Source organism: Poecilia latipinna, unplaced genomic scaffold (genome assembly GCF_001443285.1).
Source record: "Poecilia latipinna isolate Pla-1442-1.1 unplaced genomic scaffold, P_latipinna-1.0 Scaffold1935, whole genome shotgun sequence".
In the NCBI taxonomy this organism is placed as follows: Eukaryota; Metazoa; Chordata; class Actinopteri; order Cyprinodontiformes; family Poeciliidae; genus Poecilia; species Poecilia latipinna.
This window is the reverse complement of record NW_015114551.1, coordinates 32,725-48,559: the sequence shown is the minus strand read 5'-3', so window position 1 is coordinate 48,559 and position 15,835 is coordinate 32,725. Positions and strand designations below refer to the sequence as shown.

The window sequence follows — 15,835 nt, the reverse complement described above, 5'->3', positions numbered from 1 at the left end:
TATCCTTATATTACTCCTTTAAACTGGACATATTGAGCAGAGATAATTGAGATCAGAATCAAAAAAGTGACATAATACGTTTGATCACCAGCAGAAAGTTCGTTTAGTTAATTTAGTTCTATTTCCTTTACAATTAAGTAATTTTCAGTAAGCAGTTTTGGAAATCTCGTGGTTTCCCTGCATTCTCTAACTAATAAACACAGACTCTACTCGTTTGTAACACAAACATTAAGCACGATTATTACAGTTAATCACTAATAAAAGATGCTGAAGACAGTTTACAATTGTGGAGTTGTGGTATCGCTGGATGGATGATTGCAGCCAACCCGGGGTAAAAAATAATCATACCGAGTCTTCTCCTTAACGAAGACGGAAGAGGTAGACATGGAAGCAGGCGTAAGGTGTGTTCAAGAACACAAGGGAATATCTGTACTTGTAATGCACTGAGAACAGCAGGACCACCTTCTCAGCAAACATCCACAAACCAGCAGCATCTTTCAAATATGGAAATTCAACTCAACAATAAACCATATCAATGATGTATGCTATGTAGCTAGCTCATATTAAGCATAAATCAAAAGCAGGCAGCAAACAAGGATGAGGGAACAATGAAAAAAGACTAAAATGAATAGCTCCTGTGGTAAAGTTGGGAAAAAAGGTTGAAAACAAATTCAGTTTTCATGAAGCAGCACAATGCCACAATGAAGTTTGTGATCTCTGAGGAATAAAATGTGCATGCTACAACATATGTGTTTCCAACAAAAGTAACTGTCAGTGTACATGTTACTATTGGCAGAAACATCGTACAACCCACTTTTTGCCCCATAGGTTCTTTATAAGATCTACTGGGAGTTCTGGAGCGCTGAGATTTGTGGGCTGACTGAAAGGCATCATTTTTAAACATCCAGGTATTTCAAAACGTTTTGATGTGACGCACTCAAACAACATATAATCCACCATACTTAGCAATAGTCACAAGGTGCTTTTCCATATATCCAATCTTTGTTTTACACCAAGTCCACCAGTTTTAGGTTCTCACAGTTTCACTTAAAATCCAAGCAGAGTTTAGGAAACAACACATAATTGTGCATGGGAGTATTACGATGAGAAACATTTTCTGTCCTGCCATCACAATCTGTCTAATGTTTTCTATGGAAACCCAAAGATGCCAATCCTTGCTACAGTTCTCTAACAAAAATCTGCGGATATTTTTTAATCACACAATTGCAAATTAAAGGTTACATGTTTTGTTTTTAAATCTTGAATAAAATATTCAAGATTTATTTGAAGATATTTGTGGGACATATATATATGTCCCACAAATATATATATATATATATATATATATATATATATATATATATATATATATATATATATATTTTAAAACTTTGTAGTGCTAACAGACAAACAGTCATATAGAGGGAAAGTCTCAACTGTACCCGCTTTGCAATTACTTTCACCTGGAAGAGAGGCAAAATCTGCGATAGCATGAAAAAACATAAAATCTTTGCAACAAACTCAAAACATCTAAAAAAAAAAAAAAAAGAAAAAAAAAAACGCAAACAACTTAACAAGAAAGGCTGTTTTCTCTGATAAGCAGCAGGCAACCACTGCTCAGTTCTGATTAGGAACACAACAGGGATGGAAGAGAACAGCGGGGGCACAGTTCATGTTCCCTGGTTTGCAGATGGGATTATGCCTCTGTGTCAGTGTATGGTTTCCCTGATGATGAATGATATCTAAGTGGCCCTGGGCATTAAAGTGCATCTCCCAAGGTCAAAATCCTATCATGCAATTTGCTCTGCTGGGCTGCAAAGAAGAAATGTGAACCTAAAGGCTTTATTTTTAGCCCTGCTGCGAGTAGAGCTCTGAAAATGAACGATGCCTCGTTTATTTATTAGAAGTAAAGATTATTATTATTATTATTGCTAATACCAAGGAATAGCTTTTAGTAATACCATCCTGCTACAGCCTGCTGTGTGTAAATGGGAACCGGTCATTTGTGAGAATAAAACGCTCGGCCGCCCGGTGCTTATAAGGTAAAACCGGGGTCGTGTGTGGGAGACTCAGTGATGAAGAAATAATAGATAAGCTAATCAACTCGACAGACAAAAGGATCAGCCGCGGAAACAAACCAGAACGGCGTTTCCCCCCTCTCCAGAGGCCTCGTTTCTTTGAATACAGATTTGCATGTTGGCTCACCTTACACCCGAACATAAGAGAGAGGGTCCGGTTGCTGCAGATGACCTTACACTGGCACATGACCGGTGAGAGACACTTTAAATTCCTGACAGGCAGAGACATCAGTCCGGAGCCTCACAGACTCACTCATGCACAACACCGCACGATCAGAGAAGCCGGAGCTCAGCCGAGGCTGAGGAATGTGGGGATGGATGGAAGGGTCGCTGATGCCCCGGTAAAAAAAAAAAAAAAAAAAAAAAAAAAAAAAAAAAAAAGAAAGAAAAAAAAAGGCCCGCCTGCCCCGCTGCGACCGCAATACCGTCGCTTTTCTCAGTGTCCGATATTTGCGCTCGCATGTAACTTAGAGAAAAAAATAAAAATCATTCATTTTGGTCTCGACGATGAACGCGTGAGTCCACACATTTTGCCTAAAGGTTTGGAGCAGCAGGAGCATCATTCACAGTTTGTCTCCTTCTCTCTTTTACCCCGCTCTCTGCTTGATTACCCGTAAAGTTTGTACACAAAGCGCAGCTGGATTCTGAACAGCGAGCCGCACAGAGTCCAAATGCTGATGAACCGCCTACCATCCTATAAAACGGAATTTTAAATCTCTAACAAAATTATATATATATATATATATATATATATATATATATATATATATATATATATATACACACACACACACACACACACACACACACACACACTACATGTAACAGCGTGATCGCTGCGCCCCCTGTTGGCAGGAGATAGAATGAAGCAACTGGAGCTCTCCGAGGTGCTAAACCCTAAAAGTTGTGGATGCAAAAACGTTATTTATTCGTGGGACTGACACAATGGCTGCTCGTGTCTGTCATCACTCGCACGTGGCAACATACATGAATCCACGTGCAGACTTGTGTCCCTACTCTTTAAAAAAGGCAGAATTCATTCATATCTAGAAGGCTGATGATCTTTATGTTCACAACAAAAACAGTGATGATTTTTTTTATGAATGATGGGATTCACACAGCAGACACCACAGAGAAAAAAAAAAACATTTCTTTGCTTTTTTGATACACCTACATGTTTTACATTAACAACTACTTCTAATATTGGACCAAGAGAACCTGAGCAATTACAAAGAGCAATTTTGAAATCAGGGAAACCTACTGTGTTTGTGTTTATGTTTTTACATATGCCAGACAGGTTTTATCCAAAGTGACTTACAAATGCGGGTGTAACAATGCAGTTGGAATCAAAACTACTAATAAGCCACTTAAAAGGACGACCACTATCAGGTTCTGACAGGAGTGACAGTGTAGAAATACAGTACAGGCACAGAGGGAATTGCAGAAAGAGAAAGCCGATACAGGGAATATGAAAGTACAGTGTGTGTGTCCTGGGACAGGAGATACTCTGGAAAACTAGATCTTCAAGAGTTTCTTGAAGATAGACAAGAATATTCCTGTTCTGGTTACACTTGGTAGGTCATTCCACCATCTTGGAATGACACAGGAAACGAGCCTGGATTGTCTTGAGCGTGGGGTTGCACTGAAAGCTCACAATTCCTTGATTGAAACTGTTTTTTTTTTTTTAACCTAACAATTTCTGGGGTCAACAACTGTCAAGAAGGTTTTTTTTTTTTTTTTTTTGCATCATTTTGGAGGACTGCTAGTCCACACATCTACAAAAACAGTTTCCAAATCCTTTGCTTTCTTGAGGCCTTCAGAGATGGACTTGCCTGAATGTTTTTGACCATTGTGCTGGTATATAACCCAAATGCACTTGAGCTTAAGATCACCAAACTATAACTGTACGTTCTCTTGCAGAATTGTTGCCATCGACTATAAGTCATAGTTGCAACTATGGTGGCAAGAATTCAAACTCCTGAGCAAGACACCAATGAATATCAAGCTACCACCATATTCCCTTTTCTTTTCTTTTGAAATGCTGTGTCAGTTTATGCCCAAATGTAATGCCACACACCTTCCAAATCATCAAATTTTATCTCCTTTTAATCTCAGGTCTTGATTATTCAGTTGTATGCATCCAAGGTAATATTTTTGAAAAATGTGAGATAACTTTTTGGTCAGTATTGATTTACACTTTGGAGCTCTGTCACCAGTGCCATATTTGCCCTTCTTATTCCTGAATCAAGAACAGATAGCCTTAACTTTAAAAAGTGAGATTAGATGTTGTTCAAGGTTATTGTGCGACCTCCTGGATGAGTCATAAATGCAGTCTTGAAATAACTTTAGTAGGTCAACCACTCCTGGGAGGGGGTCCACAATTTTTCCATGTTTTCCATGTTTGTGGAAAATATCTCCCACTGTGGTCCAGTGGAGTTTCAAACTTAAGAAATTGTTTGTAACCCTATTTTGACTGATAGCTGATTTAAAAAAAAAAATTCTTAAATTATTTTAGATCAGGGCATAATGCGTTGGTTTTAAAAATTTCTTTGAATACTTAATATTGTCATTGTTGGATTTATGAGAATCCCTTCATTCTACAGGTCCATTGTAAATATTGATGATGTAACTGAACTTAGTTTTTTTTTTTTCTTTTTAAACTTTATTCACAATTTAAAAAGGCAAGGCAATTACAGTTGAACATAGGAACAGGTTGATTTGGATAGATTTCCAACCTTAATCATCATTTAAAACAGCATTATAAATTTACCCAGGTTACCCTTGGCTGATATTAAAATTAGCTTAAAGATCTGAAACGATGCAAATATGACAGAAAAAAAAAACCCAGAAGATCTCTAGTGTGAAAAATGTTTTTGTTTTTTCTTCGCTGCACCATTCCTCTAGTCAGAGTATTTATTTCCTGCAAATGTAATAGTAGCTGTGCAGAGAAGGCAGGCCACTTTTCAAAGCAGACCTACCGAATGAGGTTAGAGTCAGACTAAGTGTTTAAAAGCCCACTAAATAAAAAATACGTTGTAAAAAAAAAAAAAAAAAAAAAAAATCAATGTAACTGGTGCTAGCTGTGGCAACAGTTTTTTGCTGAATCTGCACTTGTTCTGTTGAACGCTATTGTTTCAGCCAGAGGCCTCATACAGCTGCCCCATACTAAAAAGAGATCACACTGTTCCTCAACCTTCATCCAATAAATAATCTGAATTGGAAATTCAGGAAAGTTTATTTGTTACTGTAAAAGTTTTTGCTTCGAAGAACCCTAATTTTCCTGTCATATATTTTTGGTTTCCTCCAATGCCCACTTACACCCAGTCTTACTGAAATGTCTTTCAATAAGACTGTTGGACTTTAGATGCTTTTTCCCTCTTTTTCTGTTTTGTTCACAGAATTGGCATCACGTTGTCCAATGTGGTCTTTTAGAAGTTGAGGAAAATAAACATATCAAAAAAAAAAAATAAAAGAAAAAAGATTGATATCTTTATTGTGAAAATGTGGACGAAAACTAGAGAAGTTCAAATAAATACTTTAAAAAATTTAAAAGGAAGGTTTTAATTAGCGAAGCAAAGTACAAAGAAACAATAAATTTTCAAACTTGGCTAGATAAAGAAAGATAACAGATTCATTTTCTTTTCCTCACTGTGTTTTAACCCCTCTTAATTATATTATTAATATGAAAACCTTTGGCAAAGAATCGTTCATGCTTTAGAGCTGCAGAAAGTAACTTTTATAAAGAATATGTTTTTTGCATATTTGTTAAAACTGTCACCATGTTGTGGCATTGTTAAAAGACAAATAATCTGTGAAAAGATCAATCTCCTCCATGTCCTACTGCTGCCATCTGAAGAAATGCACGACTCCTGACCAAAAACACATCAATCAGAGCCAGAAGGAGGGTTTTAGCGCTGTCACTCAACCTCATGTACTCACTGCTAAATGTGCTAATGGTGGAGAAACAACTTACAATAAAAGAAAATCATTTATCTGCCTTGATTGGTGGCCATGCTAACCAGATTAAGCATTCATAACATGCTATGCTAGCTGCAGCGTAACATAGAGCAGCTAGCTCTGTGGGTGAGTGGCGTCACATGAGACTGTGATTGACAGCGCTAAGACCCGCCTCCTGGCACTAGGAGAAAGCAGAGAAGCTCAGTGTTTTCACAGATTAACTGTCCCATACCACACTGTCAGGACATAATGACAGTTCAACAAATATGTAAAAAATAAAATAAAAAATAATAATTAAAAAAATACATATATATATATATATATATATATATATATATATATATATATATATATATATATATATATATATATCTGTTTTTAATAAAAGTTACATCATGCAGGTTTAAACATATTTTTATACAATACTAGCCAAAAATAACATCAGATTTCTATCCTGTACTTGTGATGTGAATAGCAGTTACACTCACACTACCAATGCATTTGTATATGTAAATGTTGAAATAGAAGGTAATCAAAAAAATGTCCTATGCTCCTTACAGCAATTTATGACAGGAATGTAACAAAACATATAGATTTTGGGACGAGTTTGAACAAGAGACAGTGAATATGCTTGGAGTAATTCACCCTTCTCTAGCAGACTGGTGATACTGCGTGCCGACATCTCTAAATATCTGTAATAAAGCAGAAGAATAATCACACTCAACACTTTCCACAGGAATGAACAATACGTTATCCACTATCCTCCTAGATGCCCTCTGCATTTCTTTGTGCTGCCCTGTTGAGTCCACAGGGTGGAGTGAGAGAACCAGGTAGGCTGGATTTAAATATTGTGCATTCATCTCAGAACCGACTGCGGCGCAGGGCTCAAGGCTCCCAGGGTGATGTCAGCGTTAAATCGAATACAGAGACCAATCTCTATACATCGGTGTCCTGCTGGTGGTTCTTTTAATGTTATCCTCCCCCCAGAGCGTGGGGGGATTTCCTGGGAAATCTGCAATGTGCTAAACTCATTAGCAACTTCACCACGTCCGAACACAGGCAAGTGATAACCTCCAACACCGATTAAAGGGTTGGTTTCAGCTTAGTAGATTCCTCTCTTTTAAAGGTACAAATAGTGTCAAAAGAAGCAAGACATTAAAATCCAGTATTTTTATCATTTTAACAGAATATACAACAGGGCAACAACACAATTTTTGAAAAATCTGTATATCTACATACATTAAAAAAAAAATAAATCAGCAAACAAGCAGCATGGGAATGAATAAACATCTATACTGTAAACTATTGATATCATTTAAGGTAAGTGGCTTTTCCTCTCCAGTTCAGTATTATGTAAGAGCGGGAGTCACATGGAAACCTGAAGCGTGGTGTGCTGAGCATAGCATTATCATCCTAATGCTGCATTGTATGAAAGAGAGAGAAGAGAGAGAGAAGCAGGGAGAGAGAAAGAGAGAGAGAGAGAGAGAGAGAGAAAGACATCCCCAAAAGAGTGTTACCATGACAACATCTGCAGGGGGTGGTAGATACCTAAAAATGGTCCACCACTCTCCATTTGATTTGATTTTCCCTTTGTTACTGTGTCTGTAACTGTACGACTTTAGCAACGTCGTGTGTTAAATCACAACTACATATGTCAAGAGTGTTATCTTTGAGATTTTTTTTTTTTTTGGCCAAAAAGGTAGAAATAAGTGAGCGTTGTCGATTTAAGGTTGGCTCTCTGTGACTGCAAGTAAAAAAAATACTGTACTGATTCGGTCATGGGTTCAGAGCCAGATGTGATAAATCTCATTCACACAAATTTCTGAAAAAATTATTTACTTCAATACACAAAGAAAGACGTACACGATTAGATTATACAGTAAATGAATAAACAGTGTGAAAAAATAAGTATTTGTCTACTAACCAATGTAGGGATTTGTGCTTTTTTTCCCTCATATTTAAAGACTTGAGGTCATCCCAAAAATTACAATCAGACAAAGATAATACAAAAAAGCAAATGACATTTTAATCCCAAACGGGTGAAAAGCTATCTAAATTAGCCTCACCAAGAGGGAAAACTTAATTGCTCCCTAAACCTAATAACTGGTTGCGCCACTTACAGGACAGCAGCAGTAGCAGTCACACTATTTGTGATGATGCCTATCTTCCATAAACAAACAGCATATTAACAGTGTTATGTCCATTTATTTTGCCCTGGGAAAAATCAAATTCCAAGGGAAAATTTGTGGCAGTATCATCATAGATTGGAGCTGAAACAAAGACTTAAATGCTCAAATGCTCCAGAATATATGCGGAAACATCCTAGAAGTCTCTTCCTGGTCTTGTGCCTTTTGTGACGTCATCAACCCAAATACAAAGAGGTAGAATAATTAGTTTTTTCCTGGGGTGTTCTTTTTAACACTTTGTATTTTGTAAAAACCTCCAGTTTAAATATACACTTCATTAACCAGTTGTGTTTTTTATTGTCAGTCTTCATTTGTGAGTGGAAAAGAAAACCTGACAGTGTCTTTAATGGAAATGAATTTTTTTTCCTTAACCAAAGATAAATTGTGACAATCACTAAAAACTTTAACTACCATTTTCACTTACAATCTTAAAGCGGCATTTTCTGTTTAGTTGACATGAAGGAAGTACTGAACAAATTTAAAGGTGGCAGACTGAAGACTGTAAAATTATCTCTTGGCTGACTGAAAATTGTAACGTGTCAATTGAACAGTGTTTGCTTATTTAAAAAGATCACGATTGAAGATACTATTTTACAGTTCAGCAACTCCGTGTCATCTGCCACACAAATAAAGCAGCAAATCCGATCTTCAGCCTACACCAGTGTCCACCTTTCAGCAGATTTAACTCTGAACTGGAGGAGTTGGAGACACTTGGGAACCTCCTGAGGATATATCAGCTCTTGAAAAACGACAAACGTGAGAATTACAGAATTCACACACAAAACCTGCGGTATCAGATTTCTGGAGTGTTGTATTTCAATTTCCTTCAGAAATGGTCACATTCACCTAGACTATTGAAATTAGCTTGGATTTCTGTAGACAAATTCTAAGAAATGGACAATAAGATGGATGATGTGCATTGAAGTGTTTTACATCAAAACGCCCTTGCTGTTTTTTCTTCCTGTAATGTTTCATGTTTCATATTTCTGGTTTTAATGCGGAATCAGCCAGCTGTGTAAATTTCACGTGTCCGTATGGAATCCTTCCAAACAGCCATGAGTGCGAGCAATCCATTATGTATAAAGTATGTTGTGCACGATTGAAGTCAACATGCTAAAAATTAATAATTTATGATTTCAAAAGTGCACTTATTTCTCTTCTTATGTTGGTGGCAACCAAAGGCTCAGAGACGGAGATAGAATGGTCACATGAAGCTGTTGGGGAGTAATTATCCAAACCGCCCTTCAATCGGGTGAGAACATCATTCACACTGTAATTATGAAAACAGAGCTTATTTTCTTCCTCTGACGTTCAGAGGATGTCTCACAGCAGCTATTCATCTCATTCTTTGTATCCATCCTCTCACTTCTCCAACATGGCCCGGTCGACACGATAGCTGACACTAGTGGTGCCGATCTCTGGGAAGCTTCATCCGGCCTCTATCTCAGTCCACCCATGTACATACAATGCAAAAAAGATTTATTAATAAAGCCTGTAACTAGGGTCTTTCGAACAGCAGCATTTAGTGCTTTACACCCAGTGATTGTTTACATTTAAACCCCTTGACTTTGATACCCCTAAATAAAATTAACACCAACCAACTGCCTTCCGAAGCAGTGAAACATCTCAGCATAAATCTGAGGTCTACTCAGTGAAGATTGGTGAACAATCAGAATCGTGAAGATCAAGGAATACAGCAGACAGGTCATGGCTAAAGATGAAGTCTAAAGCGGGATCATCTTAAAAAACAGTATCTCAAGCTTCAAGCAGACCTCAAAGATTATTCAGAAATGAAAACCATGGCGCCTGCCAGTCTGCTAATGTGATCAAAGATGCACTAAAAAGGCTTGTGGAGGCACAGCAGTTCAAATGAGAGACTTTAGTGACAAGAAAACTGTTAGGATTGCCCCTCACATAGCTGGTCAGAGTGGCAAGAAACCAATGTTCAAAATAAAGCATAAGAAGTTAAAATCTTAACACCCATTTAGAAAAGACAACAAACGTGGAGGAAGGCCAGCTGAGACTGAAAATTGGTTTCATGCATAATACTATGACTGAAGATAAACATAAACCATGAACATACCATCCACACCAAGAAACGTGGGTTTTGACAGCATAACGCTATCAGCATTCTTTCTCAACAGCAAGGACAGGTTAAAAAAAAAAGTCAGAGTTGATGGGAAGATGGCTGCTAGACCACATACATGAAAATCCTGGAAGAAAACCTGTTTGGAGGCTGCAAAAGACTTGAATAGAGGTACAGGATCTAGTAAGACAGGACAACCAGAAACATACTGCCAGAGCTGCAATACAAGGGCTTGAGCTCATTCAGGTGATCTGACCTAAATCCAACTGAAAACCTTTGGCGCAACTCAGAACAACTCAGATTCAGCTAATGTACAAAGACAAATGGGCAAAAATACCCATATTTAAATGTCTTTTGCAGTGAGAGGTTGTTCTACAAGGCTTGACTCCGAGAGATGGATACAATTGAAAGCTGCATTTTTTCATCATTTTATTTGGCATAAAAATGAAAATAATGTAATAATTTCCTTTCACTTCAAGTACAAACTTATGATGATGAAACACATGAAATCACAAGACAATACATTGAAGCTGGTGGTTTAACCTAGCAAAATGTGAAACTGGTTGTAGCATATGAATACTTTTGTGGCACTGTATTAAACTGAAAAAAGATCAGAATAAGTCAAGAATGACCTTTTTCTATGAACTCTGTAAGAGTGCTGCAGTGTATGAGTACTGTACTAAACTTCAATGTTAAAAGCCTTAAGTTTGTGATTTTTCCTTACATTGCATTTTTTGCAGGCTCCTTAGAAATTACAGTTAACATTTAAACTGTAGATGTTTCATTCAGATAAACAGTGAAGTTTTTAAGGCTAGGAGTGAAATTCATTTTACGGTGTATCAATTTATTTCTCCTACAAATAATAATATTACAAAGAAATACTATAATAAATGCAATTTCTTTCACAGCAATGAGAGTAGATAGAACCTTTGTGTTGATAAAAATAGAATTCATTAGAGTTATTTTTTTATCATAAGATGAGAATTTGATTTTAAATTCACATTTATGCATTTATAAAGATACTATAAAAAGCAAAGCAGGAGAGCTGCCTCTGCTGTTTCACGTTGAGGGTTTTCACAGAGTTGAGTTGCTAAGCCTTGACTTAGTTTCTGTGGCAACTGAAGCACTCAAGTTCCCAATTCACTCTGTGTACTATTCTGGTAACAGGAGATGGTCACAAGACTGCAGCGTAGTTGGGACCAGTTTGCTTCAGTAACCGGCTGATGTTTATTCTGAAGTGAGATCTGCAAACTGATTTAATCCCCAGGAAGTTTAGCTTTAACAATACATTTCATTAGAATAAAATAAGCAACCACATTTGTCTTTTAGTGAACCATGTAAAAAACTCATGTTTATTCCTGACGTTATCCCAGAGATGTCTCACATCCACACAGACTGTGCTGCAGCAGATGTGTCTCAGAAATGTTATTTTTTTCACCACAGAAATGTTCGAATTAATGACAGGTTCAGTAAACATGGACAATCAACCACAGTTAAGTTCTGGCACCAAACTTTCATTTAATCTCACATCTACTATAAAGTATCTCTCAAAGAAATGTTCGAACTGGAGAAACTTTTACGTTGAACGCTGTATTTCCAACATCTCGAATGTTTCTTTATAACTGGGCAGGAGACTCCTCATAATCTTCTATGCAAATTCAAGTTTTTGTTTGTTTTTTATTATTATTGATTTGACAATACAATGCAATATACCACTCTAATCCTTAGCATTTACATGGTAAAGGGGTACACACTTAAAATTATTGTAAATGTTCTTATATGGGAGAAAATTGAACATGCAGGTTCAAAACATACAGGTCCTCAGTAATATTGTCCTTCAGTAAAACTGTGGAAAGAACACACACATTTTACAGCCATCAACAAGCTCCTGGGATAATTTCAGCTGAATATTTAAAATAGTCCTATAATCAAAAATGATTAAGTTTCTGTAAACTGGCTGATGTGTGTTTAGGATCGTTGACGTCTTGGAACAACAAATTCTCTCCAAGTTTCTCTCGTCTACATGTTGATTTCATGTGAAGTTGAAATATTTGCAGATACTCCTCTGCCTTCACTTTTCCATTCACTACCAGGGATGCAGTAGTCCCATTGGCAGCAAACCAGACTCTAAGCACGATGCTATCATCCACCATGCTTCATAGAAACCTTCAGCTTGATCCTCCAAACAAATCCAGATGAAAGAAATTGGTTGGGATGTTCAAGAACAGCTCAGGAACCACTAGGGCTCAAGCCTATCACAAAGCAGATGCAGTAGGAACACCAGCATGGTCCAGAATCTCAGTTCGTAGCTCCCAACAGAACAAACCAAATTTCTTGTGGAGAAAAGTTTAATAGTCAAAGACTGAGATATGTGAATGATGAGAGGAGTCAAAAGTTTGAAACATGGACAAAGTTATGTCTTCCATCAGGTTCATGTGTTGAAAAGGATAAAGCAGTTTGAAATTGAGATTTTAGAATGAATCTATCTGCACCTGTCGATAATCTATGGACAATTTCTTTAGTGAGTCTCTGAAAATCGTATTTATCAAAATATTAGTAGATAATTTTGACCCTCTGCTAGAGGACATCTGTAACACATCTACACTTGTGCACCTAACTTAGTTTTTTATTTGTATCTGGTGCACAAGAAAGTTACTTGCTACCCTGAAAAAAGAGCAAATAAAATAAACCATCAAAAGCCCCCAATCAGTTTGACGATCATCCTCAAGGCGAGCTAAAAAGAATACCAATTCATTACAAATTGTTTTACATTTTTATAAGACTATCAAAGTCTAGGTAGTTCTATTTTTAACCAACTCTGATAAACTGCAACAAAGAGGCTCAGGCCCCCACTTATGGCTGAGGCTTGGTAAGAAGGAAACCCAACAGGGTGTTAGTCCAACCAGCAAAGCCTCCTGCCAAGATGCTGAGAGTCGGGTAAATGTGGCAGGATGTATTTTTCCACTGTTTACAAGGGTTAGCTAAAAAGTGGAGAACAAGTTTGGAGTAATTCACTTGAAAACTGGAAGCAAAACAGTTTCACAATGTACTAAAAAAAATATAGATTGTTATCAAAATTACAGGACTCTTGATTTAATGGCACTCATGCGTTTTCTTAAAATGCAACTGAAACTGTATAGGTTTTCAAGCTAAATAAAGAAAGGGGTGAAATTATTTTATCTGCTCCAAGAAAGCTGCTAATCAACTTTACGTTGAAAATACTTTCACGGTGTTTGCATATGGATTTGCATTATGACACATCAGAAAGAAAAGAGGCCCAATGTTGTACTGTGACCCGATTTTACTGCCCACTTAAAGTTGAGCTCATCGCAGCATCAAAAACATCTCTTTTAAATTTCACATGCTTGACCTCTCAGCTCAATAATCAAATTACAATTGTAACATTAAATTATGAGTGTTACCATAAATATTAACAATTGAGATTTTCTTTTTTGTAATGCACAGTGAACAGTCAGTTTTGAACATTTGATATGGCATCCAGTTTCAACTCATTTTGGTTCTGATCACTGACTATAAACATAAACCAAATGCAGGAGGAAACATGTTCATAATCACAACAATGTGACTGTGAACACATTTCCTTACTGCAGACTGTGTGGATATTGTAGAAAATTACTTTACATCACACCAAGTAGGACACATTCCCAAGTCAAGTTCAATCTGACACATGGTTGGCGCAACATAGCGCAGGCCTTTAGTATGAGCCCTGTGGCTCCCGCCCATCATGGCAGGAATGAGAAAGCACATTCAGAAAGAAAGTCATCTGTCAGTTTCCAGATCAATTTTCTACAACTTTTTTGAAAACTAGTAAATGAGGAGTTCATTGGTTACCCACCAATAGTGTATGTTGTGATAAGAAATTGTTGTTGCACACAGCAGTTGACAAATTACTGCTGAAGGTGATGTCTTTGTTAAAGGGTCCAATTCCACGAATGATTGATTTACTGTTTATTAATTATGCTCGATTGAATTTGATCATCACCAGTTAAGAATTGTAAGCCGGAACTGGATGGGTCAACATGGACGAGAGATTCTTTAAAAACAGTTTGTGGTTAAAACGGACAGACATGAAAATGAAAGAAAAAAAGCAAGAAAAACTTTTTTTTTTTTTTTTAAATCCAAATCTCAATAACTTCCATGGAAACAAAAACCTATTTAAGTCAAGCACAAAAAGGTCAAACTTCAAAATTACAAACTGGCAAAGGAACAAAACAATGAGCACTTACTTTTTCAACCTCATATAGCTTCTCATTTTTATCACCGTTGTAGTTTTTTTGGGTCAAAGTTTCCATATCAATGATATGTAAATTATAATGTTTTAAAATTAGCATTGTATTAAAATCACCATGAGCATTATGGTGTTTTTAAACCTCATTAACTCTGTTAATATTTGAAACTTAAGACTGAATAGTCAGTTGTCACCAATGCTTTTGCTGTTTTTTCTGCAAAAGCATTGATTGTGGGCTAATCAACAAATGAAACGGAAATTACAGCAGTAAACAATGAGCATACTGAGATGTTAGTGCCTCTTTTCAGCTCAATGGGGGACAGAAAAAAAAAATCTCCAATCAGAGGACCATTCATGGTAATAAAAGAAGCAATAATGTGCAATAAAATGACATGATGTCCAAAGATCAGTTTAAGCCTCCATCTGATAAGAGAAACAACCAACTGGAGAAAATACTCATTTTATTGTCATTATAATGTAACAGCAAGATAAGGATCATCAGCTTATTGTTGCATCTAGAAGCCAAGTAGTGATGTTAGCTGCCAACCATCACTGTTTACAAAATGACTAAAGCAAGAAAATGAAGGTAAAGTAGTAGTTGAAAGCAATTTAGCTTTTTGAAATGAATTTCAAGCTAATATTAGACTATTAAATGGCTTACATTTTATCCAAAAACCATGTGGATGTTGAATCTCGTTTTTGTTCTGCCGATTCTAATCACGGTTGAGAGTTGTTTGAAAGCAAATCAAGTTGACCCTGATGTTGTTGCAATGCTTTCTGTAGTTCTGCATAATAATGTGGCAAAGTGGGGCCTAACAAACAGAGAGGCGAAATCCAGAACATTGAGATCAGAATTGGGCAATGAGGTTTTGATCAGAGGCTCTGATGGGGGATCAGCAGGTCAAACACTTAAAAATCAGCTTTTTTAAACAATAAAAGCATAAAATCCAAAAACTCCTACCGTTTGAAGTCTACATATACAAATTTTGGGGGAATTTGAATTGAAAGAAGATGTATGCAGATAAAAAGCTAGGAACGTCTGATTTGATGCAGCAGAATCTGCAGCACCTTTCTTTGTATGTGTCTTAAAAAATATGATCGTGCAATATCAACACCAGAAATCAGTATTAACCAATAGAAAATTGACTGTTGCGTCTCAGCTACAATCATATCTGCTGTGATCATTTGTGCTTGAGAATACTTTAGAGCACGTGTCAAACTCAAGGCCCCCGGGCCACATGTGGCCCGCCATGTCATTTTATGTGGCCCGCCCCAGCAT

General features: G+C 36.8%; 1 protein-coding gene across 3 annotated transcripts in view; it reads right to left on the bottom strand.

Annotated features, from left to right (window-relative positions):
* The window catches only part of LOC106935253 (disks large homolog 4), an 88,229-nt gene that overhangs the window by 53,579 nt on the left and 18,815 nt on the right, over nt 1–15,835 (bottom strand). Inside the window, exon 1 of one of the 3 annotated variants that reach the window (XM_015015621.1) lies at nt 2,206–2,395. The exons of the other annotated variants lie outside the window; for them this stretch is intronic. Within the exon in view, the coding sequence (XP_014871107.1) occupies nt 2,206–2,307 (102 nt within the window). The 5' untranslated portion in view covers nt 2,308–2,395. Of the gene's footprint in view, nt 1–2,205; nt 2,396–15,835 lie in introns of those variants that run through there. 3 annotated transcript variants of the gene reach the window in all.